At 40.9% G+C, this 27,953-nt stretch overlaps 1 protein-coding gene and 1 pseudogene across 5 annotated transcripts in view; one reads left to right on the top strand and one right to left on the bottom strand.

The window, feature by feature from the left end:
- Positions 1-27,953, top strand: part of USP48 (ubiquitin specific peptidase 48) — an 88,936-nt gene that overhangs the window by 14,625 nt on the left and 46,358 nt on the right. For 3 of the 5 annotated variants that reach the window (XM_066270185.1, XM_066270181.1, XM_066270183.1), the window contains exons 3-12: positions 7,311-7,431; positions 8,661-8,817; positions 12,500-12,627; positions 13,538-13,662; positions 14,188-14,296; positions 18,842-18,975; positions 21,208-21,290; positions 21,648-21,827; positions 26,065-26,193; positions 27,116-27,265. In XM_066270185.1, the coding sequence (XP_066126282.1) occupies positions 7,311-7,431; positions 8,661-8,817; positions 12,500-12,627; positions 13,538-13,662; positions 14,188-14,296; positions 18,842-18,975; positions 21,208-21,290; positions 21,648-21,827; positions 26,065-26,193; positions 27,116-27,265 (1,316 nt within the window). The remainder of the gene's footprint in view (positions 1-7,310; positions 7,432-8,660; positions 8,818-12,499; positions 12,628-13,537; positions 13,663-14,187; positions 14,297-18,841; positions 18,976-21,207; positions 21,291-21,647; positions 21,828-26,064; positions 26,194-27,115; positions 27,266-27,953) is intronic. The other 2 variants (XM_066270182.1, XM_066270184.1) reach the window with 2 other exon arrangements.
- Positions 2,455-4,651, bottom strand: LOC136328772 (large ribosomal subunit protein eL8-like; annotated as a pseudogene).

Genomic DNA, 27,953 nt, shown 5'->3' on the forward strand with positions numbered 1-27,953 from the left:
TAGCTTAACCTTTCCTTATTCTGTTACAAATTTTAGTTTAAAATTCATAATTATTCCATAATCTACTTAATTTAATAAAAATCTTTCTTTTAATTATTATTTAAAACTTATGATCCATAAAGATGAACCATATATATCTCATGGCTGACAATACCAGAATTTGAGAACTAGTTTTTCCCATTTTTTTCCCCCTCTTCAACTTGAAATTATGATGATAAAAGTGAGGATAGGCTAGGGATCTTTTTTAGGGGTCTGGTAGGGTGCCTTATGGTGATATTTGAAACTGTGCGATGAGCTGTATTTTCTACTAGAGGACTTACTGCCACTGATTTAATGGTTATTTGCTTTGGGGATTTTTCTTAACCTTCCCTGAGAAATTGAAAACTGGATAAAATTGCCCATTTTATTTTATTTTATTTTTTGTATTTTTCCGAAGTTAGAAGTGAGGAGGCAGTCAGACAGACTCCCGCATGTGCCCTACTGGGATCCACCCAGCATGCTCACCATGGGCGGTGCTCTGCCCATCTGGGGCATTGCTCCATTGCGGCTGGAGCCATTCTAGCACCGGAGGCGGAGGCCATGGAGCCATCCTCAGCGCCTGGGCCAACTTTGCTCTAATGGAGCCTTGGCTGCAGGAGGGGAAGAGAGAGACAGAGAGGAAGGAGAGGGGGAGGGGTGGAGAAGCAGATGGGCGCTTCTCCTGTGTGCCCTGGCCAGGAATCAAACCCGGGACTTCACACGCCAGGCTGATGCTCTACCACTGAGCTAACTGGCCAGGGCCTGAAACTGTTCATTTTAATACTGCCAAATGTTTCGTTATAGCTGGGATCTTAGAAGGATGTAAAGGATAAACCTTTATGGTGAAGTATCTCCCAACCTTGGTTGGAACTCTTTCTCAAAGAAAAGAGCAGCTATGGGGCCAGGATAGCTGCCTGGGGAGGGTGGCAACTGCACATTCTGGAGGATACTTTACTAGGTTACTGATGCCGTGCCTGTCCTGTTTGAGCGACCTTTGGGTTCAAGCCGGCAACCATGGGGTTATGTCTATGATCCCACACTCAAGTCGGCGACTCTGCACTCAAGCTGGTGAGCCTGTGCTCAAGCCGGTGACCTCGAGGTTTCGAACTTGGGTCCTCAGCCTCCCAGGCCAACTCTCTGTCCATTGTGTTACTGCCTGGTCAGGCAAAAGCCTTTTACTCTTTATTTGCTGCTAACACAGACGTGGCCAACAGTTTTTGCCGCTGCACCAGATTAGAAAGAAAACTTTTTTCATGGGCTAGACGAAATATTAAAATTACAAAATGTTAAATACAAAAACGATTTGTTTAAGTAAACAAAATTTTATTATGTAATTTGTTTATGAATAAATGTGAGTGAAAAAATTTTAATATACAATATTTTAATAAAAATATAATTACATACTGTATAAATAGCTAAACTATCACAATCAATCAAAAACAATATTTAATTAATAGAATGAGCTTTGAAGGGGTTATATTGCAAATAAAACAATTATTTTGTTTTAAAAAGAGCCTGGACACATTTTCAGTTATCAACTGCAGCTATTATCTATGCTGCAATGCCACTTGATTCAGCACACTTGACCACAAAAATAATGAATTGTTTGACCGTGGGTGCACACCGACAAACTCCACCTAAAAGTATGTGGGTTTCACATCGCCGCTAAACGTCAAACAGTTCATATAGGATACAGACGAGTACAAAAGTTGTAAATCTTTATAATGGAATATTTTTAAAAAGTAAGTATTGCAAATCCATTTGACAAATTATTGGAAGTTAACCCTAGATTAGTCACACGTGGAATTCTTTTCCATGTATCACTATCTTCTTAAATATCTTGATTTCCAATAATCAAAGATGCTTCCGCTTCTGAGTAGCTGAGATTTTAAAGTAGCGGAGAATATGAAAAATTTAATCGCGGGCCGCATAAACTCATTACGCAGCCGGATCCGGCCTGTGGGCCATATGTTGGCCATGCCTGAGCTAACAAGTACCCAGGTGAAACCTCCTCAGAGATGGTGGTATCCTGTTTATAACATATACTTTTATCTAAACAAACAGGCTTATTACTCCTTTTTTTGTTTATTTATGTTGAGTCATGTACTGTTAGTATAAATAAGTCACTGGTACACACATGCCTTTCTTTCTGAGTGAGCTGGTCAACTGATTGAACCAGGCTTGGTTCAGAGTATACAAGAATATGTATGACCAAGCAGCAGTTTTAAGATAAGCTTTTTCAAAACTGACCAGCACACAAAACAACTCATATAGTAGTTCTGCCCTGTGGTTGATAAATAAGGGCCCTGGTTTGAAAATGTACTTACCACCATCCCAAACTTCTTACTGGCAATGTGGTAAATCACTCTCAACCCCAAACTTAATACACTGGCTGAAGGAGAATTTTTATTACTATTACTTTTATGTACAGAAGACTCAACCGTGCACACTTAGCTCAGCTTGGCTGCCAGTTCTTTTAGCCTTGGCCATTTCCAGCTCGGCAATACGAGCCATCAGCTTTGGACCCAGGACATTGCCTCCCCAGTGGTGGCGGATCTCATCATAGCTGTCGTTGTAATTGGTCCAGATTGCTTCCACCAGCTAAGGAGCGCCTTTGTCCTCCCAGCTAACCTGTGTGAAGGCGACGGTGGTGCAGGTTTTCCTGTGCACTAGACGCCCCAGCCTGGCCTTCCCCTTGATAATGCGGAAGGGAACCCCCATCTTATGGCACTGCGCAGGCAAAAAGAAAACCAGCTCTCTGGGATCTACATCGTTTGCAATCACTACCAGCTCGGCCTTCTTGTTCTCCACCAGGGTGGTGACAGTGTTAGCCGCTGCTCAAAGGACGGGTGGCCTCTTGATGGGGACATTCCCTTTGCCGGCAGCTGTTTTCTCAGTCCGGGCCAACAATCTCTGCTGTTTCTCTTGCTTTGTCTCTGGTCTGTACTTGTGGACCAGCTTAAGCAGTTGAGGAGCTGTTTAGCGGTTCAAGGCCTGGGTGAACTGGTTAACGGCAGGCAGCACTTTGAGATTCTTCTAGAGCAGGGGTCCCCAAACTTTTTACACAGGGGGCCAGTTCACTGTCCCTCAGACCGTTGGAGGGCTGGACTATAAAAAAAACTATGAACAAATCCCTATGCACACTGCCCATATCTTATTTTAAAGTAAAAAAACAAAACGGGAACAAATACAATATTTAAAATAAAGAACAAGTAAATTTAAATCAACAAACTGACCAGTATTTCAATGGGAACTATGGGCCTGCTTTTGGCTAATGAGATGGTCAATGTCCAGTTCCATATTTGTCACTGCTAGCCGTAACAAGTGATATGACATGCTTCCGGAGCCATGACGCGTGCGTCCCGCATCACTGGAAGTAGTACTGTACATGAGTGATGCTGCTGCTTTGCGGCGCCGCCACATCCGCCACATACAGTACTCCAGGATGCATCCTGTGCTCCTCTCACTGACCACCAATGAAAGAGGTGCCCCTTCCAGAAGCGCGGCGGGGGCCGGATAAATGGCCTCAGGGGGCCGCAGTTTGGGGACCCCTGTTCTAGAGAATAGACCTTTGCCTCGTGGCCAAGTATAGTGGGGCCATTTGACAAAGCAGGTGAGGTCCCTTGTGAGGTCCCTTTTGAGGTGATGTCCTGTCCAATGCCATGATTCTTGGGCCTTTTCCTCGAACAGGGATTTAGGGGTTTACCACCTCTTGGGCCTCCTCCTTCTCCAGGACAGCAGAGTCGGTGGCACCTTCTTCCTGCTAGGCATCTTGAGTGGCCAGAGAAGAGAGAACTGCCATACCCGGGTTTTTTTTAAAAAATTTAATTAATTAATTTATTTTACAGAGACAGAGAGTGAGTCAGAGAGAGGGATAGACAGGGACGTAGAGAGATGAGAAGCATCAATCATCAGTTTTTCATTGGGTGTTGCAACAGTTTAGTTGTTCATTGATTGCTTTCTCACATGTGCCTTGCCTTGATGGAGTAACCCCTTGTTTGAGCCAGCGACCTTGGGTCCAAGCTGTTGGGCCTTGCTCAAACCAGATGAGCCCGCACTCAAGCTGGTGATCTCGGGGTCTTGAACCTGGGTCCTTCTGCATCAGAGTCCAATGCTCTATCCACTGCGCCACTGCCTGGTCAGGCTGTCATACCTGTTTTTAAACACTGTTTTATACTTTCCTTTTTTCAACTAATGATATTGTTACATATCACAACATTGTTTCTCCTTTTTATTCCCTGACTATAGTAGTTGCCATTATTTGGGTATATTGTTTATCAGGATTTTTAAAAAGATTTTGTTTATTACTTTTTAGAGAGGTGGGGGAGAAGCAGGAAGCATCAACTTGTGGTTGCTTCTCATATATGCCTTGACTGGGCAGGCCTGGGGTTTCGAATTGGCCTCAGGGCTCCAGGCCCATCTCACATAGATTCTTGCTTTATTCCGTAGGTTATAATCCTATTACTACTTATTTCGTTGCTCGTTTGTTCCAGCTTTGGCCACTGGGAGCCCCCTTTAAGCCCTCCTTTTAACATGTCCCCATCACTCTTTGAGTATACCTTTACTTTTTGGGTATAGCAGTATAGTCTGTGTTTATTTTGTGCTTTCCCTGCCCAGCCTTGGCAACAGCCATTTCTCCCAGGAGCCCTAGGTTCTTCAAGTGGGGAATATTTAAAAATCAATTATGTGGTTGTTAGGTATGCTCATGTTATTGCTTTTAGGCCCCCAGCTGACAAAAAGCTATTCCGCTTAAGCTTCCCTATTAAATATGAATTTCAGATGGACAACAAATACTTTTTAGTATGAATGTCATCCATCTGAAATTTAAGTAACTATTGCCCTGTATTTTATCTGACAACCCTAACCTGACCCTCTGTATTAAGATTCATGAGTTCTGCCTCAGGGTCTCGAACTTGGGTTCTCCGCATCCCAGTCCGACCCCTCTATTCACTGTGCCACCGCCCTAGTCAGGCAGTATTTATTCTTATATCACAGGAATTAGCTACTGTCCAATAATTCCAGAGAATTGACATGGAAGTAATGATATTCCAAACAGTCAACCATTTATTGAACCCCTGATCTGTCCTAAGCACCAAATGAGGCTCTTTCCCTTCTCTTATTTAATTCTTTACAGTCACCTTATCATTGCATTTATAGTCATAGTTTGCTATTTCCAAAGGAGGTTTTAAGACATTTCCTTACAGGCACTTAGAATAGTCACCGAATCAAATAGGAAAGGGCTTCAGGAGAAGCAGCTCCCTCATAAGAATTATGAGGAATTATTAAATTATTTGGAATTATTAAACTTTCCAAATTAAAAATGTTATTGCATAAGACATCTTCCTAATCAGTACTGCAGGGTTTCTTTTATTCTTTTTCTTATTTGTAACTTTGCCCTTTAAAACTTGGTTCCCGTTGTCCCCAATATATTTACTTTTTTTTAAAGATTTTATTTATTCATTATAGGGGGGGGAGGGAGAGAGAAGAGGGGAGGAGCAGGAAGCATCAACTCCCATATGTGCCTTGACAGGTAAGCCATATGTGCTTCGAACCGGCAACTTCAGCGTTTCCAGGTTGACGCTTTATCCACTGTGCCACCACAGGTCAGGCTATATTTACTTTTTTGTTCAGTTGTAGGATGTACAGAAAGTTGTTTCAGAATTGTTAATTCATGTCTCTGTGAAAAGGAAGCTATTAAGAGTTTGACATTTGTTCCTTTTGTCTTTAGCCGAGGCACACTACTAAAAGCTTGGTGATGACTGTTAGGGTTGCTTGGGTGAGTGCCGCCCTTCAGTGTGGATATGCTACTCAATTGAATTACGTTTGTGTTGAGTTTAGGGCCCCCCTCCCCGTTCTTATTGCCTGTGTGTGTGTGAGAGAGAGAGACTGAATACTGATTTATGTGGCCCCAGAATACAACAATGTATGGGACAATGTCACACATCCCTCCTTTTTTTATTTTTACCCTTATCTCAGTAGGTAACCAATTTTATTAGTCTCTGCTTTATCCTTTTTCTGGTTCTTATTGCTCACACACGCAAAATAGCATACTATAGATACTGTTTTGCACTTTGCTTTTTTACTTATTAATATATCTTAGAAGTTACTCCACCTCAGTTCATAGAGATCTTCGTGTGCTTTTGTTTTATACTTGCATAGTGCTCTATTATATGTGTGTACCATGTTCCCTATGTTTGGTCATTGATTTATTTCCAGAAGTTTGCATTTACAAACATGCTGTAAGAAATAACCCAGTGCATGTGTTTCTGCACTGTTGGCAATGTATCTCAGGGTGAATTCTTAGAAATGAAATGGCTAGCTGTATATGTATGTAGATTTGTTAAGAGACTGCAAAATTCCTCTCTGTAAGAGTCCTACTGCCTGGCCTGGCGGTTGCACAGTGGATAGAACGTCGGTCTGGGATGCTGAGGTCCCAGGTTCGAGACCCCGAGGTCGACAGCTTGAGCGCAGGCTCATCTGGTTTGAGCAAAAAGCTCACCAGCTTGGACCCAAGGTCGCTGGCTCGAGCCAAGGGGTTACTCGGTCTGCTGAAGGCACGCAGTCAAGGTACATGTGAGAGAGCAATCAATGAACAACTAAGGTGTCGCAATGCGCAAGGAAAAACTAATGATTGATGTTTCTCATCTCTCCATTCCTGTCTGTCTGTCCCTGTCTATCCCTCTCTCTGACACTCTCTCTGTGTCTGGGAAAAAAAAAAAAAAGAGTCCTACCAGTTTGCATTCTCATTAGCGAGAAGTGAGTTCTGGCCTGACCAGGCAGTGGCGCAGTGGATAGAGCGTCGGACTGGGATGTGGAGAATCCAGGTTCGAGACCCCGAGGTCGCCAGCTTGAGTGCGGGCTCATCTGGCTTGAGTAAAAAGCTCACCAGTTTGGACCCAAGGTCGCTGGCTCAAGCAAGGGGCTACTCAGTCAGCTGAAGGCCCACGGTCAAGGCACATATGAGAAAGCAGTCAATGAACAACTAAGGTGTCGCAACGAAAAACTAATGACTGATACTTCTCATCTCTCTCCGTTCCTGCCTGTTTGTCCCTATCTATCCCTCTCTCTGACTCTCTCTGTCCCTGTAAAAAAAAAAAAGTGAGTTCTGTTTTCCAAACTGAGTGAGCCTCACAAACTGAATGTGGTGTTGTACTTTCTCAGTTTTGTTAATTTTATAGATAAGAAATAGTTTTTTAAGTGGTGCATCATTGTAGTTTCAATTTGAATCTTTCTTATCATGGAATTAGGGTATTTTTAAAAGTTAAATTATTTTGTGTGTTTTTTTTTTTTAGACGAAACTGCAAAGGAAATCCGAATTGCTTGGTTGGGATTGGTGAGCATATCTGGTTAGGAGAAATAGATGAAAATAGTTTTCATAATATTGATGATCCCAATAGTGAGAGGAGAAAAAAGGTAAGCCATCATTTTTAAGTGATTTTATATGGCGTTTCTGTGGTTGGCTGGTTGGTTGGTTGGTTTTGTGCCTATGATCAGAACCATTACTGATTTCAGGTAACCTGTGCAACTTTAAGATTAGTAGTGGACTTAAGACTCTTAAACTGCTTGAATTGGAACAATTTTTTTTTAATGGGAACAGTTCTTAATAGTCTGCTTTAAAAGAGGTATCTGTGTAATCCAGCAAGCCTTTCAATTATAATTCTAGTTTAAACAGGTTTTTTTAAATGGTTCTATATTTGCCTTAACGTTGCATGTTTTATTTTTAACTCTTTAAGTCTCTTTAAAGTAGGTGGTACATCAAGGGAACACTCTCCCATAATGATATTACTTTGCTTTCTTGAGCTTGTATTTTTATATATTATACACATGACAAGTAGTTTCACTTTTGTTTTAGTACACATTAATATTTTTTAATCATAAAGCCTAGCATTCACAAAATTCACAAAATCGTCAGCTGCATAGATATCTTCTCTACTTAAAAAGAATGATCCTTTTTAAGTTCAAGAATCCTCAGCCTTATCTTCGGAAAAAGTTGCAACCAACTCCCCTTTTCTCCCATCTCCCTAATATGTAGGGTGAAAGGGAACTTTTCGGGAAGTTTTACTTTGTCATTTTTCTGAATGTTAGCAGTTCAGGAAAACAACAAATCAAAAACCTTTGTACTCATGTTCAAAACTGGTCTTTTCTCGAAGTTTTCATGTTAGATATGCATGGCTGGAGAGGAGAGACTAGGTGACTAGAAGATTAGGCATGAGCTATGGTGCTGTCCTGATATTTTCACTTCTTTTTTTTTTTTTAACTTAGAAATTAAATTTAATGGGGTGACATTAATCAATAAGAGTACATAGATTTTGGGTGAATATTTCTATAGCATTTGAACTGTTGATTGTGTTGTGTGCCTATCCCCCAAAGTCAACTCATTTCCAACCCGTATATTTGTCCCTCGTCATGCCCCTCCCCCTGGGCGCCCCTCCCCATCTTTTCACTTCTGTAGTCAACCCAGGTAGGGCTTTCATCAAAATGATACCTTGCTCTTCGCCAAGAGAGGCTGAAGGTGGTTATACCATGTTGGTTGAAACAGATTTAATAAATTTTTAATCTAAAATTTAAAAAATATTTCTTAAAAATGTTTTAAATTGAAAGGCAGATTGATTTTGCTAACTGTAAATTTTCTATTTTCTTAGAACTCATTTGTGGGCCTCACTAACCTTGGGGCTACTTGTTATGTCAACACATTTCTTCAAGTCTGGTTTCTCAACTTGGAGCTTCGGCAGGCCCTATACTTATGTCCAAGTACCTGTAGTGACTACATGATGGGAGACGGTATCCAGGAAGAGAAAGGTGGGTGGGGATGGTGTGGGAAGGGCTTACTTCTGAATATATTGCCAGCTACATCACTCTAAACCAACCAAATAGAGGAAATGTACTTTTGAGTGTTTCTTACGTGCCAGGCATGGTTCTAGGTTTTTCATAAACATTGTCAGGATTCAACATGATTTTCTTTTCTGTATATTTATCATTTATATACAAAATGACCAATATTAAAGTGAAGGAAATACATTTGATTATTCTTATGTAGTTTACAGTTATAGCTCCTCTAAGCCAGTGGTCGGCAAACTCATTAATCAACAGAGCCAAATATCAACAGTACAATGATTGAGATTTCTTTTGAGAGCCAAGTTTTTTAAAGTTAAACTGTATAGGCAGGTACATTCCTTATTGACGTAGCGCCCACGTGTGGTATTTTGTGGAAGAGCCACGCTCAAGGGGCCAAAGAGCCACATGTGGCTCGCGAGCCGCAGTTTGCCAACCAGGGCTCTAAGCAATATGCTGATATTATAGTCCATTAATTTCTAGTGATAGATAAAAATCAGTAAGGCAGGCAAGAGTATACTTCTGCCTAGTTTGTTACATTGAAGTGTTGTTTTTTTTTTGTTTTTTTTTACAGATACAGAGAGTCAGAGAGAGAGATAGACAGACAGGAATGGAGAGATGAGAAGCATCAATCATTAGTTTTTTGTTGCGCGTTGCAACACCTTAGTTGTTCATTGATTGCTTTCTCATATGTGCCTTGACCGCGGGCCTTCAGCAGACCGAGTAACCTCTTGCTCGAGCCAGCGACCTTGGGTTGAAGCTGGTGAGCTTTGCTCAAACCAGATGAGCCTGCGCTCAAGCTGGCGACCTTGAGGTCTCGAACCTGGGTCCTCGGCATCCCAGTCCGACGCTCTATCCACTGCACCACTGCCTGGTCAGGCACATTGAAGTATTTTAATAAATATTTCACTGTAACCCCAGATAAGCTGATTTCCTGGTAGTTGATAACCTCTAAAATTAAGATTAAATTCATTAACCTTGGCAAAATCAGCCACTAATGTGCAAATTTAGGCAGAATCAGTTTTAGATTGTTCTTATTGGAATTACTTAGTTCTTTCATGCACAAGTATGTGTACTGTTATTCCTAACTTATATTTGTTTGTTTTTAGATAGTATCTCTTTGAGGCAGAACTTTCATGAAATAAACCAGATTTTTCTCTTTCTCAAGGTTGGGTGTGGGGGATGGAGGGAAGTGAGTGTCTTACGACTACATAGGTTTTGGAGCTTCAAGTTGGGAGCTATTTTTTAAAATTGATTTTAGAGAGAGAGAGGAAGAGTGAGAGAGGAAAAAAAGAAACACTGATTTGTTGTTCCACTTACACATGCATTCATTGGTTGATTCTTGTGTGTGTCCTGACCGGGGATCGAACTTGCAACCTTGGCACATCAGGCAACGCTCTAATCAACAGAGCTCTCTGGCTCGGGCTCCAAGTTGGGAATTTTTTACTCTTGCTTTTATCTGTAAATACTGTGCTGTCTTTTATATGATCTGATTTGGGCACAATGCTAATATCTTTGGCTCAGAGTGAGAAAAGGTGGGATTTGTAAGCCCCACATCTTCTCACAGCCTATAGACAGTGGTGATACTTTAGGGTCTTGGTCCTTGTCAGCTGTAATCTTTGCTTCACAGCACAATGCTTAAAAATTCGGAAGAGCCTGACCAGAGGTGGTGCAGTGGATAAAGCGTCAACCTGGAAACGCTGAGGTTGCTGGTTCAAAACCCTGGGCTTGCCTGGTCAAGGCACATATGGGAGTTGATGCTTCCTGCTTCTCTCTCTCTCTCTCTCTCTCTCTCTCTCTGTCCCCTCTCTATAATGAATAAATAAAATCCTAAAAAAAAAATTCGGGTGAGTTTGTTTCCGCAAAGCTCTATTTTTATACTTCTGACTATTTAACTCTAAATTAATAGTGTATTAAACATTTAGGTTAATAGTGTGTGGAAAGAATGAGCCATACAAATGGATCATTTTTTAATTGTTAGCATTATTTTGCTGAAGTATAAATATACCAATTAGAAGATAGTTAAATAAGTGAAAACTAAATTTATATTGTATAAAATGATGTACTGTGGCCAGAATTCTTTGGGTATCATGGTTTTAATGTCTATCTTCAGTAATTAAAAAAATTTTTTCAGACACATAAGTTTTAATATTTCACCAAAGTTCTTCACTTTGTTCTCTGATAAGAGCATACATTTCTGGTGTTATCTCAACAGGCACAGTGCAGTATAGTGGAAAGGGTTTATGTTGGGAATGGTGGGGTCTGAGTTCTAGTCCCATCTCAGCCACTACCTTAATTTACAGATAGGAAAGTCAGGAGAGTATGACTTTCTTTAAAGTCATACTCTCATATGGAGCATCTAACAGGTAAATAAGAGAGATGGAATAGATACAGACTTACTTGAGTAGCTTTTAACAGCCTGCAAAGCCCTTGCACTCCAGGAAGTAAGATTTTTATCTTTTTTTTGCAAATGAAATACTGATTTCCTGAAAGTCACAATTGGTAGTAAAGAGATAAACCATTAGAGTTCAACCAGGAAACAGAAACTACATAATAATTTAAACAGGGAAAGCATAGGGAATTATTAACAGGAAATTGCAAGTAATGGGGGAATTGGCTAGTAAGAATTAAACAGGACTTGACACAGTGCAGGAGTAGCAGACATGGGAGTAGCCTCTGCCCTTGGGGCTGAGTTCCAGACCTCTTTGGAGAGAGCATTGCCGAGGCTCACTAGATGCCGAAAGTGTTCTGAGATGCCTTGGTAGGGGTCTGTGCTGGAGACTGTCCACACGGAGGTGCTCGGCCTCGGAACCCCTGTGAAGTCACCTGAGAGGGTGCTCAGGAGGTCACTCACAAGGTGGTCATTCATGAGGGAGTGCCTCACCAGACACTTTGAAGCTACCAGAGGAGGTGCTGAAAGAGCTCCTGGTCACTTGTTGGCTGCAGGAACCTGGAGTCCTGAGCAAGCGTACCCACAGGAGCCTGAACCCTCCCGTGTCCCTGCTGATAAGATCTAACTTTGTACTACTTGGCAAGGGAGACATATTTGCAGAACTCATCTCTGTTATCACTGAACTGGGTGGATTTGGAGCTGAGAATCAATAAATAAATTGATAACTGGCACAGAAGATAGTACTCACGTCTAGCGCCCTTGAGATTCATGTTTCTGATTTGCATGGCTTCCCCCCCCAGCTCATTAAAATTTGCAACTCAAAAATTCTAGAATTTTTAACAGCAAAATCTTCATTCAAACTTGAATCTGTGCTTGAGATTCCTGTCACTTGCTGTTTGTGGCAAGTTCATATTAATGAGATTTTGTTGAAGTATTTGACCACCTGATATGAATGGTAAATATGGTTTCTATTACTGGAATGGATGTTTCAGTGTGATTTGACATTTTAGAAACTATAGTCATGTTTGTGATTGTTATAATGTACATAGGTCCTCTTGCTTTTGTGGGATGTATGTGGCTGCCTTGTTACTTCCAAAAGACCTGATTGTTAATTTGTTTCTTTTGAAGTTTTAAAACTATATTAAAACACTGTGTATTTTGGCCGTAAGGGTGCTTAATTATTATATGTTTTCATGTGAAGATGAAGTACATTAAAAAGTAGCCATTTTTTAAAAAAAATAAATATTTTTTAAATAGATTATGAGCCTCAAACAATATGTGAACATCTCCAGTACTTGTTTGCCTTGTTGCAAAACAGTAATAGGCGATACATTGATCCATCAGGATTTGTTAAAGCCTTGGGCTTGGACACAGGGCAACAGCAGGTAAGAACTTTTTTTTTTTTAATATAAAAAGGTACCCAAGTATTCCTTAAAATGTTTATAGAAGGAAATAAAGTGAAATGCTTCCTATTTTTTATTTAAAAATTTTTAAAATTTATTTATTGATTTTTAGAGAGAGAGGAAGGGAGAGAAACAGAGAGAAAGAAAGAAGCATTAATTTATTATCTCATTTATTCATGCCGTCATTGGTTGATTATTGTAAGTGCCCTGACCGGAGATTAAACCCACAACCTTAGCATGTCACGACAATGCTCTAATCAACTGAGCCACCTGGCCAGGGTTATCAGGGTTGTGAAATGTTTGTTTTATTAGCAAGAGAGAGGAAGGGAGAGAGATGAGAAGCATCAGTTCATAGTTGCATCACTTTAGTTCATTGCTTGCCTTGACCAGGGGTGAGAGGGGTCTCGTGGCTCAAACTGAACCACTGACCCCTTGCTTAAGCCAGCAACTTTTGGAGTCAAGCCAGTGAACATAGGATCATATCTATGATCCCATGCTCAAGCCGGCGGTCCCACACTCAAGGTGATGGTCTCATGCTCAAGCCGGCGATCCCGCGCTCAAGCTGGAGACCTCGGGGTTTTGAACCTGGGATGTCAGCATTCCAGGTCGATGTTCTATCCACTGGGCTCCCACTGGTCAGGTGTGAAATGCTTTTTTAAAGTTATTCTTTTCTATCTTAAATTAGAGTGTTTATTTACTATATATTTTCTTTGATCCCTTTTCTGAAGTTCGTATGTGAGCACAAACTGATTCAACATAGTTCTAGTCCTTTTTTTAAAACGTTAAGTTCAAAGTACAGATAGTTTTGAGAATCTTTAACTTACCACTCTTTGTATCAGAATTGAAAACAGGATATGCCTTTTCTTTTTATTAACCCAAACTTGTGTTGTAGGATGCCCAAGAATTTTCAAAGCTCTTTATGTCTCTTTTGGAAGATACTTTGTCTAAACAAAAAAATCCAGATGTGCGGAACATTGTCCAACAGCAGTTTTGTGGGGAATATGCTTACGTCACTGTGTAAGTGTGTTTCAGCTTCTTCATGATACATTTTATTCTAAGACAGTGCTTGTATGTTACCTGATTTTCAGTTCAGTTCCAAGTAATAGCTTTAGTGGGTTATCATGGGATCTGAAATATTTATAGCAGTTCATTGCCATGGGAACATGTAAACAACTGACTGGGTAATTACAGTTGAACCCATCCAGGTGTTAGGGAATGTGTCTGGTTGAGCTTTTGCCATTTGTTTTATGACTGTGGTGTGAGTGGAAGGAGGAAGACTGGAGCCAGCTAGAATACTGAGAGTAAATGTAAAAGACCTCTTAAAAATATATGGCCTCAACAATCACTTTCTGTTGTTATTTATTTTCTAAATATATAAAATAAATTTTATTAATAACTAAAAAATAAGTATATAAACAATTTCTGTGAAAGAGAACTAAAGTAATAAGTGCTTCTATCCATATTTCTAGGATGTAATACAGCAGAACTTTATTGTTTTTCCCACTTTGATCTTAATTTTTTTATCACTCTATTTTATTATAGTTGCAATCAGTGTGGCAGAGAGTCTAAGCTCTTATCAAAGTTTTATGAACTGGAGTTAAATATCCAAGGCCACAAACAGTTAACAGATTGTATCTCGGAATTTTTAAAGGTATTCAATTTTGGTGTATATGTTGTTTCTGCTCATTAACAGTTAAATACTATTATGAATGGTTTTTTAATATAATGGGTAAATTCGTTATCTCAACGTTTTCTATACATGAAGTGTCTGTTTATTTAATCTAGAAGAAACTTTGTAAATTGAAAAGTATTGAAGCAGGCTGCACTTTAAAATAATTTTTAGCTATTTCAGATTATTTTATATGTAAAGTTATGTACCATGTTTCCCCATGTATAAGACGCACCCCTTTTGAAAAATTTGGGGTCTATAAACTGGGAAACTGGGTGCGTCTTATACAGCGGTTGTGGCATTTCAAATGCCACAGATGGAACTAAGGACGAGTAAATATATATAGACGATGATTCATCAGACACAGATGAAGACAAGCTAATGGATGGGAGTTTTGACAGTGATGAGAAGTTGTATGAACTTTATGATGAATAAAACTTGAGTTCAATAACTTTATGTAATACTTTTTTTTTTCCTTCAAAGTTTGGGCCCTAAAATTAGGGTGAGTCTTATACATGGGGAAATACGGTATGTGTAAAAACTTATGTGATTGGCAGTGGTAGAGTTTTTAAGGAAGTCTAAGCTGTTACCATAGGTTAATTTATGTTTTCATTTAATGAGAACTAGAATGTGTTGAATGTGAATAGGTTTTACATCGATGTGACCGTTCTTCAGCACTGTCTCTTGATATTTCTACTTTCCGTACATTTAGATATATATGTACTGATATGAAAAGTGATTCCCTTTGGTTCAGAGTGGAGAAGGTGCTGAGAGGAAACCTTTGTTATCAGGGAGGAACAGACATAGCATAATAGAAGAGCTTATTTAAAAACTTTCTTGCCTGACCAAGCAGTGGCGCAGTGGATAGAGCTTCGGACTGGGATGCCAAGGACCCAGGTTCGAGATCCTGAGGTCGCCAGCTTGAGCGCGGGCTCATCTGGTTTGAGCAAAAGCTTACCAGCTTGGACCCAAGGTCGCTGGCTCGAGCAAGGGGTTACTCGGTCTGCTGAAGGCCCATGGTCAAGGCACATATGAGAAAGCAATCAATGAACAACTAAGGTGTTGCAATGAAAAACTAATGATTGATGCGTCTCATCTCTCCGTTTCTGTCTGTCCCTGTCTATCCCTCTCTCTGACATTCTCTCTCTGTCTTTGTAAAAAATAAAAAATAAAAATAAAAAACTTTCTTAAAATATTTTAATATGTTTTCTACCTACTACTCCTTTAGCACAACCATGAGATGCTATTAATCTCATGAATTAAATCCATTCAGCTCAATATTGATTGAGTAGTTACCATGTTTAGGCACTGTTTCAGCTGTTGGGATAACCATAGTCAGCAAAACAGAGAACACTTTTGCCCTTAAAGCAACTTACCAGTGTAATGGTGTTGGGACCAGGGAGGGTCAGTAAAATAAATATAAGTATATAGAGTATCAACTATAATCAGTGCTATGAAGAAAACTGGAGCAGGGAAGGGGGGGTGGAGAACGCAGTAGGGATGAGGGCGAGGTTGGTTACAATTAGAAATAAAATGATAGAAAGTGATAGAGTGAGCCATGCAGGAATTGGGAGAAGTGTTTTGGGTAGATGGGGTTCAGAGTGACTAAAGTGAACGAACAAGGGGAGAAGGACGGAAGCTGAAGTTAACTAAGGACCGATTCAGACAGGGCCTGGTAAACCTTTGTCAGAAGTTTGACTTTTGCTCCAAGTGAGGTCAGATGCCATTGGAGAGCTGTGAGCATTGGAACGATGTAACCTGTTTGCTTGTTTTTTTGGTTTTTTTTTTCTTCTGAAGCTGGAAACGGGGAGAGACAGTCAGATAGACTCCCACATGCGCCCGACCGGGATCCACCCGGCACGCCCACCAGGGGGCGACGCTCTGCCCCTCCGGGGCGTCGCTCTGTCGTGACCAGAGCCACTCTAGCGCCTGGGGCAGAGGCCAAGGAGCCATCCCCAGCGCCTGGGCCATCTTTGCTCCAAAGGAGCCTCGCTGCGGGAGGAGAAGAGAGAGACAGAGAGGAAGGAGAGGGGGAGGGGTGGAGAAGCAGATGGGCGCTTCTCCTGTGTGCCCTGGCCAGGAATCGAACCCGGGACCCCTGCAGGCCAGGCCGACGCTCTACCACTGAGCCAACCGGCCAGGGCACTTTTTTTTTTAAAGATTTGTTTAAAATCTTTAAAAGGGTTTGATTTTAAAGATTTTATTTATTGATTTTTAGAAATTGTGTTGAGGGGGTGTGGGGGGAGAAGAGGAGAGGAGTGGGTGGTTATTTTTCATTTGTGCTTTGACCCTGCCAGCCTAGAAATTTCAAACTGGCAACCTTAGCATTTCTGGTCAACACTGTATCCACTGTGCCACCACAGGCCAGGTGGTGTAACCTGTTTTAACAGAATATCTCTGAGTGCTGTCTTGAGAATAGGCTGATGGTAAGGCTAGGGCAGACAGGAGTTGATGGTGGCTTGGACCAAGAGTTAGCTGAAGAGGTGTTGTGTTTTATTAAAATATAGACTATATTTTAGATACATTTTCAAAGTAGAGCTGATAAAATTTGCAGATTGGACATGGAGAGAAAGATAAGGTGTCCAGGACTACTAAGGTAGGTCTGAGCAGCTGGATGCATGGAGTTGCCATAACCAAAATGTGAAGGACTATGGGAAAGACAGGTTTGGGAGACGAACTGGGAGTTTGTACCAGGGCATGTTACATTTGAGAGGTATAGTTGAGGAGAAAAGTGGGGCTGGATACAATCATCAAGGATGAGAGAGACAGGGACCAAGGACTGAGCCCCGGGACATTTATACATTAAGAGATCAGGGAGCTAGCCCTGGCAAGTTGGTCAGTGGTAGAGCGTTGGCCTGGTGTGCAGGAGTCCCGGGTTCGATTCCCAGCCAGGGCACACAGGAGAAGCACCCATCTGCTTCTCCACCCCTCCCCCTCTCCTTCCTCTCTGTCTCTCTCTTACCCTCCCACAGCCAAGGATCCATTGGAGCAAAGTTGGCCTGGGCGCTGAGGATGGCTCTGTGGCCTCTGCCTCAGGTGCTAGAATGGCTCTGGTTTCAACAGAGCGACGCCCCAGATGGGCAGAGCATCGCCCCCTGGTGGGCATGCCGGGTGGATCCCCTTTGGGCGCATGCAGGAGTCTGTCTGACTGCCTCCCCGTTTCCAACTTCAGAAAAATACAAAAAAAAAAAAGAGATCAAGGAGCAAGAAACAACTGTCAAAGGGTGCTGAGGAGGAGGGTGACCAGTGAGTTAGAGGAAAACAGGTGAATGTGGTATCCTGGAGCCAAGTGAATAGAGTGGTAGGGCCAGTATTGTATCACTTATAGTAATTTATATCAAAAAACTGTTTTAGAAACAGAAAGGAAAAATTGAAAAAGAAGCCATCGTTAGCTGTAACATTGAATTTTCCTGTACTCTTCTTTTAGCTTTCTTTCTCTCATGAATGAGGGTTAGTAATTTTAACCGTGTAGCCCTGGCCGGTTGGCTCAGTGGTAGAGCGTCGGCCTGGCATGCGGGGGACCCCGGTTCGATTCCCGGCCAGGGCACATAGGAGAAGCGCCCATTTGCTTCTCCACCCCCGCCCCCTCCTTCCTCTCTGTCTCTCTCTTCCCCTCCCGCAGCCAAGGCTCCATTGGAGCAAAGATGGCCAGGGCGCTGGGGATGGCTCCTTGGCCTCTGCCCCAGGCGCTAGAGTGGCTCTGGTCGTGGCAGAGCGATGCCCTGGAGGGGCAGAGCATCGCCCCCTGGTAGGCAGAGCGTCGCCCCTGGTGGGCGTGCCGGGTGGATCCCGGTCGGGCGCATGCGGGAGTCTGTCTGACTGTCTCTCCCCGTTTCCAGCTTCAGGGGAAAAAAAAAAAAAAAATTTTAACCGTGTATGTGTCTGTGTGTGTATAAATTTTGTGTATATATGCAATTTGTACTTGGGTTCCCTTGTGTAGTTTGTATCTATGTTCACTGGTTTTAAATTAATTATGTTGTATCAAAAGTACATATGATATTTCTATTTTAAAAGTCACTTCTTTACAATTCCCAAAAGTGGCATTATCGGGACAGAGGACCCAAAACAGGTATTTTAAAAATTACACATTTTGGAAAGAGGCACATCAGTTTCAAATTATTGTATCCAAATTAATGTCATGCTAAAGCAGTGCCTTTTATCTTACATGTCCTTCATTATTTAGGGTAGCTTGATTTTAAACACCCTGAATGGGAGCTGTTAGTTAAAGTGGAACTATGCTTTATATCACAGATTTGATCACTTAAAAAAAATCCATCTTCGGGCCTGACCTGTGGTGGCGCAGTGGTATAAAGCGTCGACCTGGAACACTGAGGTCGCCGGTTCAAAACCTTGGGCTTGCCTGGTCAAGGCACATATGGGAGTTGATGCTTCCTGCTCCTCCCCCTTCTCTCTCTCTCTGTCTCTCTCACTCCTCTCTCTCTAAAAATCAATAAATTAAAAAAAAAAGTGCATTTAAAAAAAAAAACATCTACAAATGTTTTAAAAATATGTCTTATTCCTTCTCAGGAAGAAAGATTAGAAGGAGACAATCGCTATTTCTGTGAAAACTGTCAGAGCAAACAGAACGCCACCAGGAAGATCCGACTCCTGAGCCTTCCTTGCACTCTGAACTTACAGCTGATGCGTTTTGTATTTGACAGGTAAGCATGTGCAAGTGGTAGTGTTTGTGGCTTCTTGTGGACTGTTATGTACAGATTTTACCATAGATAAGATAATAAAATGCTTATAATTTGCCTGACTTGTGGCGACACAGTGGATAAGTGTCGACCTGGAACTCTGAGGTTGCTGGTTCAAAACCCTGGGCCTGCCCAGTCAAGGCACATAGGAGAAGCAACTACACAAATGGATGCTTCCCTCTCCTCCCCCTCTACTCTCTCTCTTTCTCTCTCCCTCTCTCTAAAATAAATTAAGTAAAAATCCTAAAAAATAAAATGCTTATATATATATTTTTTGCTTTTTTTTTGCCATTTTTAATTTTAATGGGGTGACATTGCTAAAAAGGTTATAATTTGAAGGGCTAAATTTGAGGATGAAAGTTATATAGGTGGAGTCATTTGGAAATGCCAATATTTTATGGTTTTATCACAAAGTGGTTTTTTTTTGTTTTTTTTTTACAGGAACAGAGAGAATGTCAGAGGTCAGAGAGAGGGATAGACAGACGGGAACAGAGAGAGATGAGAAGCATCAGTCATCAGGTTTTTTTTTGTTGCGAGACCTTAATTGTTCACTGATTACTTTCTCATATGTGCCTTGACCACAGGCCTTCAGCAGACCGAGTAACCCCTTGCTCGAGCCAGCGACCTTGGGTCCAAGCTGGTGAGCTTTTGCTCAAACCAGATGAGCCCGCGCTCAAGCTGGCGACCTCGGGGTCTCGAACCTGGGTCCTCTGCATCCCAGTCCGACGCTCTATCTACTGTGTCACCACCTGGTCAGGCTATCACAAAGTTCTTTTTTTTTTTTTTTTTACATCTCTCCGAAGCTGGAAACGGGGAGAGACAGCCAGACAGACTCCCGCATGCGCCCGACCGGGATCCACCCGGCACGCCCACCAGGGGCGACGCTCTGCCCACCAGAGGGCGATGCTCTGCCCCTCCAGGGTGTCGCTCTGCCGCGACCAGAGCCACCCCAGCGCCCGGGGCAGAGGCCAAGGAGCCATCCCCAGCGCCCGGGCCATCCCCGCTCCAATGGAGCCCCGGCTGCGGGAGGGGAAGAGAGAGACAGAGAGGAAGGAGGGGGGGGGTGGAGAAGCAAATGGGCGCCTCCCCCACGTGCCCTGGCCGGGAATCGAACCCGGGTCCCCCGCATGCCAGGCCGACCAGCCAGGGCCACAAAGTTCTTAAAGAAGCCATCTATATGAAATTGAGAACTAGAAAAAATAGAAATTCCTTATTTTTTATTCTAAGAAATTATTTTAAAGTGCAAAGGAGGCCTGACCTGTGGTGGCGCAGTGGATAAAGTGTCGACCTGGAAATGCTGAGGTCGCCGGTTCGAAACCCTGGGCTTGCCTGGTTAAGGCACATATGGGAGTTGATGCTTCCAGCTCCTCCCCCCTTCTCTCTCTCTGTCTCTCCTCTCTCTGTCTCTCCCTCTCCTCTGTAAAAAAAAAAAAAAAAAGTGCAAAGGAAAAGGCAAACATTTGAGTAGGAACTGAATTGCCTTAACATTCTGTATTATTGTGTAAGAACTAGAGTAAATTTTCTACTCATATAGTACCCCCACCCCCATGAGAATATGTCTTTTATTTTATAACTAAAATTAGGTAGTGTCTACATATAGGTATTTCCTCTATAAAAAGGTAGGAGCATCTGGGATTTTCTTTTGTGATTAAATTAAAACCTCTGGAAATAAGTGTGTTTGGAATTGGCACTTTAAATTCATACCTTTTAGCCTGACTGGGCGGTTGCTCAGTGGATAGAGCGTTGGACTGGGATACGGAAAACACAGATTTGAGACCCCAAGCTCACCAGCTTGAGCCCAAGGTCGCTGGCTCAAGCAAGGGGTTACTTGGTCTGCTGAAGGCCCGCAGTCAAGTCACGTATGAGAAAGCAATCAATGAACAATTAAGGTGTTGCAACACGCAACAAAAAACTAATGATTGATGCTTCTCATTCTCCGTTTCTGTCTGTCTGTCCCTGTCTATCCCTCTCTCTGACTCTCTCTGTCTCTGTAAAAAAAAAAAAAATAAATAAATTTATACCTTTTAAGTGATTTATTTTCCCAATTCTAAGACAGTATTTACTTATAATCAGTTTTTGAGCAAGATTGTGACATGAATTCTAACTAGTTACTGTTTAGTTTATTAAGATAATTGAAGGAGTTTATATATTGTGTTATGATTGTTTTAAATATAAATATAATTTCCTCTTGGTTAGGCAAACTGGACATAAGAAAAAGCTGAATACCTACATTGGCTTCTCAGAGATTCTGGATATGGAGCCTTATGTGGAACATAAAGGTAATATTTTTACTGAGCACTGATAATTGTAACACTCAGAGATTGTAACTTGTGATCTGCCTGTGATGAATGCAGAATAACACTGTTACGTTTCATTGGCTAATCTCTGGGAGCAGTTGCGTTTTAGGCAAGCCAAGATGTTAGTTCCATTTCCTATGAGTCAGTACATAACAAAGATTAGATGGTTTATCAATATCTGCATAATGAAGGTATAAAAGAAGAAAAAATGAAGAAGATATTTCACTGTTCTCTAGCGCACACTTGTGACCTTAGTGTCAATACTATGTCTGTAATTCCTTATAAATTAAAGAGTCTCTAAGCTGCCCCCATTCACATTTCCCCTGTCTCCTTTTCCAGGTGGGTCCTATGTGTATGAACTCAGTGCAGTCCTCATCCACAGAGGAGTGAGTGCTTACTCCGGCCACTACATTGCCCATGTGAAAGATCCACAGTCTGGTGAATGGTATAAGTTTAACGATGAGGACATCGAAAAGATGGAGGGGAAGAAATTACAACTAGGGATTGAGGAAGATCTAGGTAAAACCTTTAAGTTGTGAGTGCCCTTTTAAAATATAAATTTTTTTGTTTTTACCAGAAATATTTGTGAATAAGTCATTACGGCCCACGATTATTAATGGCCTATCAGGGATTTCTTAATAAGCACATACAATCTCTGAACATCTTTTGTTAGCAGTGCTTGAAATTTAAAAAAAAAAAAGTTTTGTTCCAGAGGTCATTTCCATAATGTCATGTTTGAAGGCAGATACTTAATTTTCAATTACTAGGTTAATTTTTGGAAAGGATGGTGAGTATTAAACTAAAAATGAACAACAGTAGATTTAACTTGTAGGATTTGTTGTCTTTTTCTCTGGGTCTGGAAATTTATTTTTGGGAAATGACTACAGCAAGGGAACTTTGCTTTGCTTTAAAAACAGTGTCTGTTCCTCCCTACTAAGTATCTTATCCCACCTGCCCTGGCTGGATAACTTAGTTGTTAAGAGTATTGGCCTGTACCTGACCAGGCGGTGGCACAGTGGATAGAGCGTTGGACTGGGATGCGGAAGGACCCAGGTTCGAGACCCCGAGGTCGCCAGCTTGTGTGCGGGCTTATCTGGTTTGAGCAGAAAGCTCACCAGCTTGGACCCAAGGTCACTGGCTCAAGCAAAGGGTTACTCAGTCTGCTGAAGGCCCGTGGTCAAGGCACATATGAGAAAGCAATCAATGAACAACTAAGGTGTCGCAACGAAAAACTGATGATTAATGTTTCTCATCTCTCTTCGTTCATGTCTGTCTATCCCTGTCTGACTCTCTCTGTCTCTGTAAAAAAAAAAAAAGAAAAACAAAGTATTGGCCCCGTGCACAAAAGTTGCCAGTTTGATCCCCGGTCAGGGCACATACAGGAACAGCTCATTATTCCTCACTCTTTCTCTCTCTCTCTCTGTCCCCTTCCTCTCTCACTAAAATCAATAAATCTGATGTGAATGGAGGGAAAAAAGTGCCTTATCCCACCCGTGGAGTGTGGAGCAGCACTTCTGGGGAGCAAGTTTTTTGCCATCTTATAGTGATGAGGTCTGCCTTAAAAAATACTTCTTGAAATAGTGTCCTAGTATGGATCCCTCACCATTCAAGTTTTCTTAGGCCAAATACACATTTTATTCCCTGGAGGAGTGAATGATTCTTCCAGTAGGAGCTGTCTTGGCTAAGGTTTTCATCACTTTCTTATCATGTTTGTCATTTTGGGGTGAGGTTTGGACTGTGGGATCTAAATCAGAAAAGGAATAGGAATAAGTGTGCGTTTCCTGACACTGTTCTTTTCTAACAGATCAGAACCCCATTTCCAAGGTGTCAGGGAGGAGCATGGCAGTGGGGGTTGGCTTTCAAGGCATGTGGGGATAATCTTTCTACAGCTATTCATGTGGTGACTAAATTTGTACAATACAGTAGGTTCGATTTTTAAATCACATTTAAGTGTTTATAGACATTTAGCAATCTTGCTCCCACTTTACCTAAGTAATACTCAAGTTCTTCAGATTTGCTTATGCTTTTTCATATAGTGATATTCTTTTTTTTTTTTTTTTTCCTGAAGTTGGAAACGGGGAAGCAGTCAGACAGACTCTCACATGTGCCCGACCGGGATCCACTAGGCATGCCCACCAGGGGGCGATGCTCTGCCCATCTGGGGCGTTGCTCTGTTGAAACCATAGCCATTCTAGTGCCTGAGGCAGAGGCCACAGAGCCATCCTCAGCGCCTGGGCAAACTTTGCTCCAGTGGAGCCTTGGCTGTGGGAGGGGAAGAGAGAGACAGAGAGGAAGGAGAGGAGGAGGGGTAGAGAAGCAGATGGGCGCTTCTCCTGTGTGCTCTGGCCGGGAATCGAACCCTGACTCCCGCAAGCCAGGCCGACACTCTACCACTGAGCTAACCGGCCAGGGCCGATATTCTTACTAGGAGTGAAATTCACATGTAGCTTTAAATTGTGAATCACTTAATTTTGGTTTTATATGACAGTTTTTTATTGAGGTTTACTTGATCTATCTTATTTTCAGTCAGAGAATTGTAGGATTAAAAGCATTGTCAAGGCCATTCAATCCTCTACATACAGGTAGTCCTAAAGATTAAAATTCAAGAAAAGAGGATTTCATGCCTGTCAGGCCCCTTTTCCAGTATTTTACTACCTCATTGTGATATGCAGGTCACAGTGCAGCTTTCATTTGTTGTTTTGTTTTTATCAAAAGTAGAAAATGCTTGCTCATTAAATTCCATTAGTTACTTTATTGTGAACTTTAATGAATTATTTTATCTTGTACAGAGTAATGAACCTCTTAAATCTTAATACTTTTTCAGTTAGAAATGACCAACCTCCTCTTCGCTATATATGCTCCTGAGATTTTTAATTCCCCATGATAGAGGTCCTCAAACTTTTTTGTTGTGTATTCTCTGTAAGAATATTAAACAAATTTGTATTCCTTTGCACATTTTAAAATTCAACATTGTTTATTATAAATTTAAGTATCTCTGAATAAAGTATTTTCTGACATATAAATAATAAGACTACAACATCTTTCTCTTAAGAGAACCCAGGTAAAATGAAGTAACATGGGATTTGATACCCACATCATTCTTATTAAAGATAAATGAACCGGCCTGACTGGTGGTAGCACAGTGGATAGAGCATTGATCTGGGATGGTAAGGTCCTAGCCTTGAAATCCTGAGGTCGCTGGCTTGAGTATGGGTTCCTTGGCTTGAGTGTGGGGTCGCTAGCATGAGCACAGGATTATCAATAAGATACCAAGGTCACTGGCTTGAGCCCACGAGTTGCTGTCTTGAGCAAGGGGTCACTGGCTCAGCTTGAGCCCCTGGGTCAAAAAAGCACATACGAGAAGCAATTAATGAACAACTAAAGTGACGCAACTATGAATTGATTCTTCTCATCTCTCTCTTTCTGTCTCTCTGTCTTTCAAAATAAAGATAAATGAACTGATCTTTTTTTGTAGCAGTCATTTTTAATGCTTCTCTTTTCTCTTAAACTAGTATTTCTATTACACTGATATTTTAAGAATTTTGTTCTAGTGGAATATACTAAATATTCTATAATTATAAAACTAAGTAGTTAAAAGGTCTTTTGGATTGCACTTTTTAAAAAATTACAAATATGATATAATTAAATCAATGTAAGTATGTTAAAAAATTTAAAAATTAAACAAAAAAATTTACTGTACGTGTCTTTATTTTTTTAATTTATTGTGTTTACATAGATTCTAATGTCACCTGTGTTCCCCAGTACATCGTCCCTGTCTGTACATGTGTCTTTTAATGACACAGATGAGACTTTTTTGTCACTGGATGAGGTTATATATTTTTTAAAGTAGGAGATAGATAACAGAGAGGAAGGGTAGTAACCATCAATGAAACCTCAGCTTTGAGGCAAAGCAATTTTTAGAGAAGATCAATTTTTAGAGAAGTACATAGGTGAATTAAAGATCTGGTTATTGTTTTCTCAGAATTATCCATGTTTTCATTCCACTGGGAATGTTACGCTGAGATAGATACTCAAACCCAGTTTGAAGATCACTTTTCATGAGATATATTTATGATGTAGGACACTTAATGTTTCTGTTTACTACTTAATTCTTTCTGCTCATTAGTGTTTTCTTTTTCTTTTCTTTCTTTGAATGTGCCTTTTTTTTTTTTTTACTTCAGACAATTATATTGTCTGGATTTATTTTTATAATTTAAGACCAACATTAAAATAAAACTTGAGGCCTGACCTGTGATGGCACAGTGAATAGAGCATCCACCTGGAATGGTGAGGTCGCTGTTTTGAAACCCTGGGCTTGCCTGGTCAAGGCACGCACAATAAGCATCAATAAGCGGTTAACTAAAGTGAAGCAACTATGAGTTGATATTTTTGGTTCCTCCCTCCTCCTGCCTCTAAAATCAATAAGTAAAATCTTTAAAAATATAAAAAAATAAAACTCAGAGGGGTAGTATGTTTTTTTGGTTCCAGGTTTGTCCTCGTGAAAAACAGTACTTTCTTACCATCTTTTGAAAATGGAATATGGCAGGCCAGGGAGGGAAAAGTAGTAAACTTTTTAAAAAATTCAAACATCTGTACAGCCTGCTAAATTTGTGTTGCCTTTTAATGTTGTAAATCCAAGTTAAAGTATCTTGAACACATATTTTAGGAATTGTTGACTATGCCCCACTTCAACCCTATAAAAGAATGAACAAACTAGACATTCTAATTTAGTCATCTTTTTATTTCCGTACCTTAGCAGAACCTTCTAAGTCCCAGACACGTAAACCCAAGTGTGGCAAAGGAACTCACTGCTCTCGAAACGCTTACATGTTGGTTTATAGACTGCAAAATCAAGAAAAGCCCAGCACAGCTGTTCAGGTACCAGGTAAGCAATTTTCCAGGGTTGTGTAAGGCAGATGTTTAGAATACCATGTTCAAAGATCCATGACAAGAACAGATTGCATTTCATTGCTCTTAATATAAGTTGGTTGCATGTAGTAAATATTGGTGAAAGTAAATATAATCACAAATTTGCTTTAAAGCAGTGAGTTTTTAAAACAAAGGAGCCTTTAAAGAACTACTCCACTGAGACTCCCATCCTCCACCAAGAAAAGCAAAAGCAATAAAAAAAAAATCTTAAGGGTAATCAAGATATGTATTTATTTAAAGAGCAATTTGGTTTTATAGTGTTCAATTTGTAAAGTATTTGTGGGTTTAAGCTAGTTAGTCATAAATTTTCTAGATTTTCAAAAAGAAGAGTTGCTACTGGTCTGAAGGAATTCTTTAGTTGCTATTTTACCTAATACTATTATATGCTGTGTGGTACCATCTGTTTTTTTGGGTGTTTTTTTTTTTAAGATTTTACTTATTAATTTTACAGAGAGAGGAGGAGGGGTGAGAATGAGAAATCTCAACTCATAGTTGCTTCACTTTCGTTGTTTAATGGTTGTTGTCGTATGTGCCTTAACTGGGCAAGCCCAGGGTTTTGAACCGGTGACCTCCAGGTCGACACTCTCCACTGCGCCACCTAGGCCAGGCAGCCATCTGCCTTGAAGTTGTATTTCTGAGCCAGTTGATGGTTCTAGTTGGCTGATGATGTCATGCACAACCAGGTGTGGGCAATCACATTCTAGTGTTTGTCTTCAGTTTTACTTTTGCCTTTAGGTTGGGGGTCTCCAACAGAAAAGAAGACCGTAGTAGGAAGCTGCCTCCAAAACCTTAGCCGGTGTTTGATGTCATTTAGAGACCAGCATGGTTCTGTGTCTGAAAACAGGATAAAGTCTTTTTTTTTCTTTCTGTCTGAATAGCCTTTCTTCAAGAGCTGGTAGATCGGGATAATTCCAAGTTTGAGGAGTGGTGTATCGAGATGGCCGAGATGCGTAAGCAAAGTGTGGATAAAGGCAAAGCAAAGCATGAAGAGGTGAAGGAGCTGTACCAAAGGTTACCTGCTGGAGCTGGTCTGTAAGATATTCTGGGATGGCACTGTTGCCATTGAGTGCCTTGTTTCTTTTTCATTCGCAAATGTGTATGAACTAACTTTTCCCTTCCCTGTCATATAACCCACAATACCTCTACACAGTGCAGAAATGCTATGTAAACCAGCAATAACTTGATGTGTAGCATTCCATATAATTTTCATACCATGTACTTTTGAAAATGGGAAGCTCCTAATAAATTATAAGGTGTAGGTCAGCAGTTTGCACATATGACTCTTACAAGAGTATTTCTATTTTGTGAGATAATGACTTGTTCTTAAAGAAAAATCTGATTGGGTCACTTTGGAAGCAGCTCACTGTTCTGTTTCCTTGTATCCTTTGTGCCCTCATGGTATTAACAGGAATTCTTTTCTACGAGCTCTTTTTTATGATACTATTAGATTACTTTAAAATTTACTATCAAGTATTATACTAAGAATAGGAAAGTGTTCTGCTGACCTCTAATTTCTTAAGAATTGTCCCACGTAATCCACCTCATCCCTCTACTGCATATGTGATGTTTACTTAGTGCCTCAAAAAGGAAACCTCAACTTTTTAAGACTGGTATACCATATGTAATTATATGTTGTCTTTGTCATTTCATAGACATGAATTCCCCCATACCCAGTTTCTACTTAAAGAAGAGAGGCAATTTAACCCTAATTTTAGA

This window comes from Saccopteryx bilineata, chromosome 3 (assembly GCF_036850765.1).
Source record: "Saccopteryx bilineata isolate mSacBil1 chromosome 3, mSacBil1_pri_phased_curated, whole genome shotgun sequence".
Lineage (NCBI taxonomy): Eukaryota > Metazoa > Chordata > Mammalia > Chiroptera > Emballonuridae > Saccopteryx > Saccopteryx bilineata.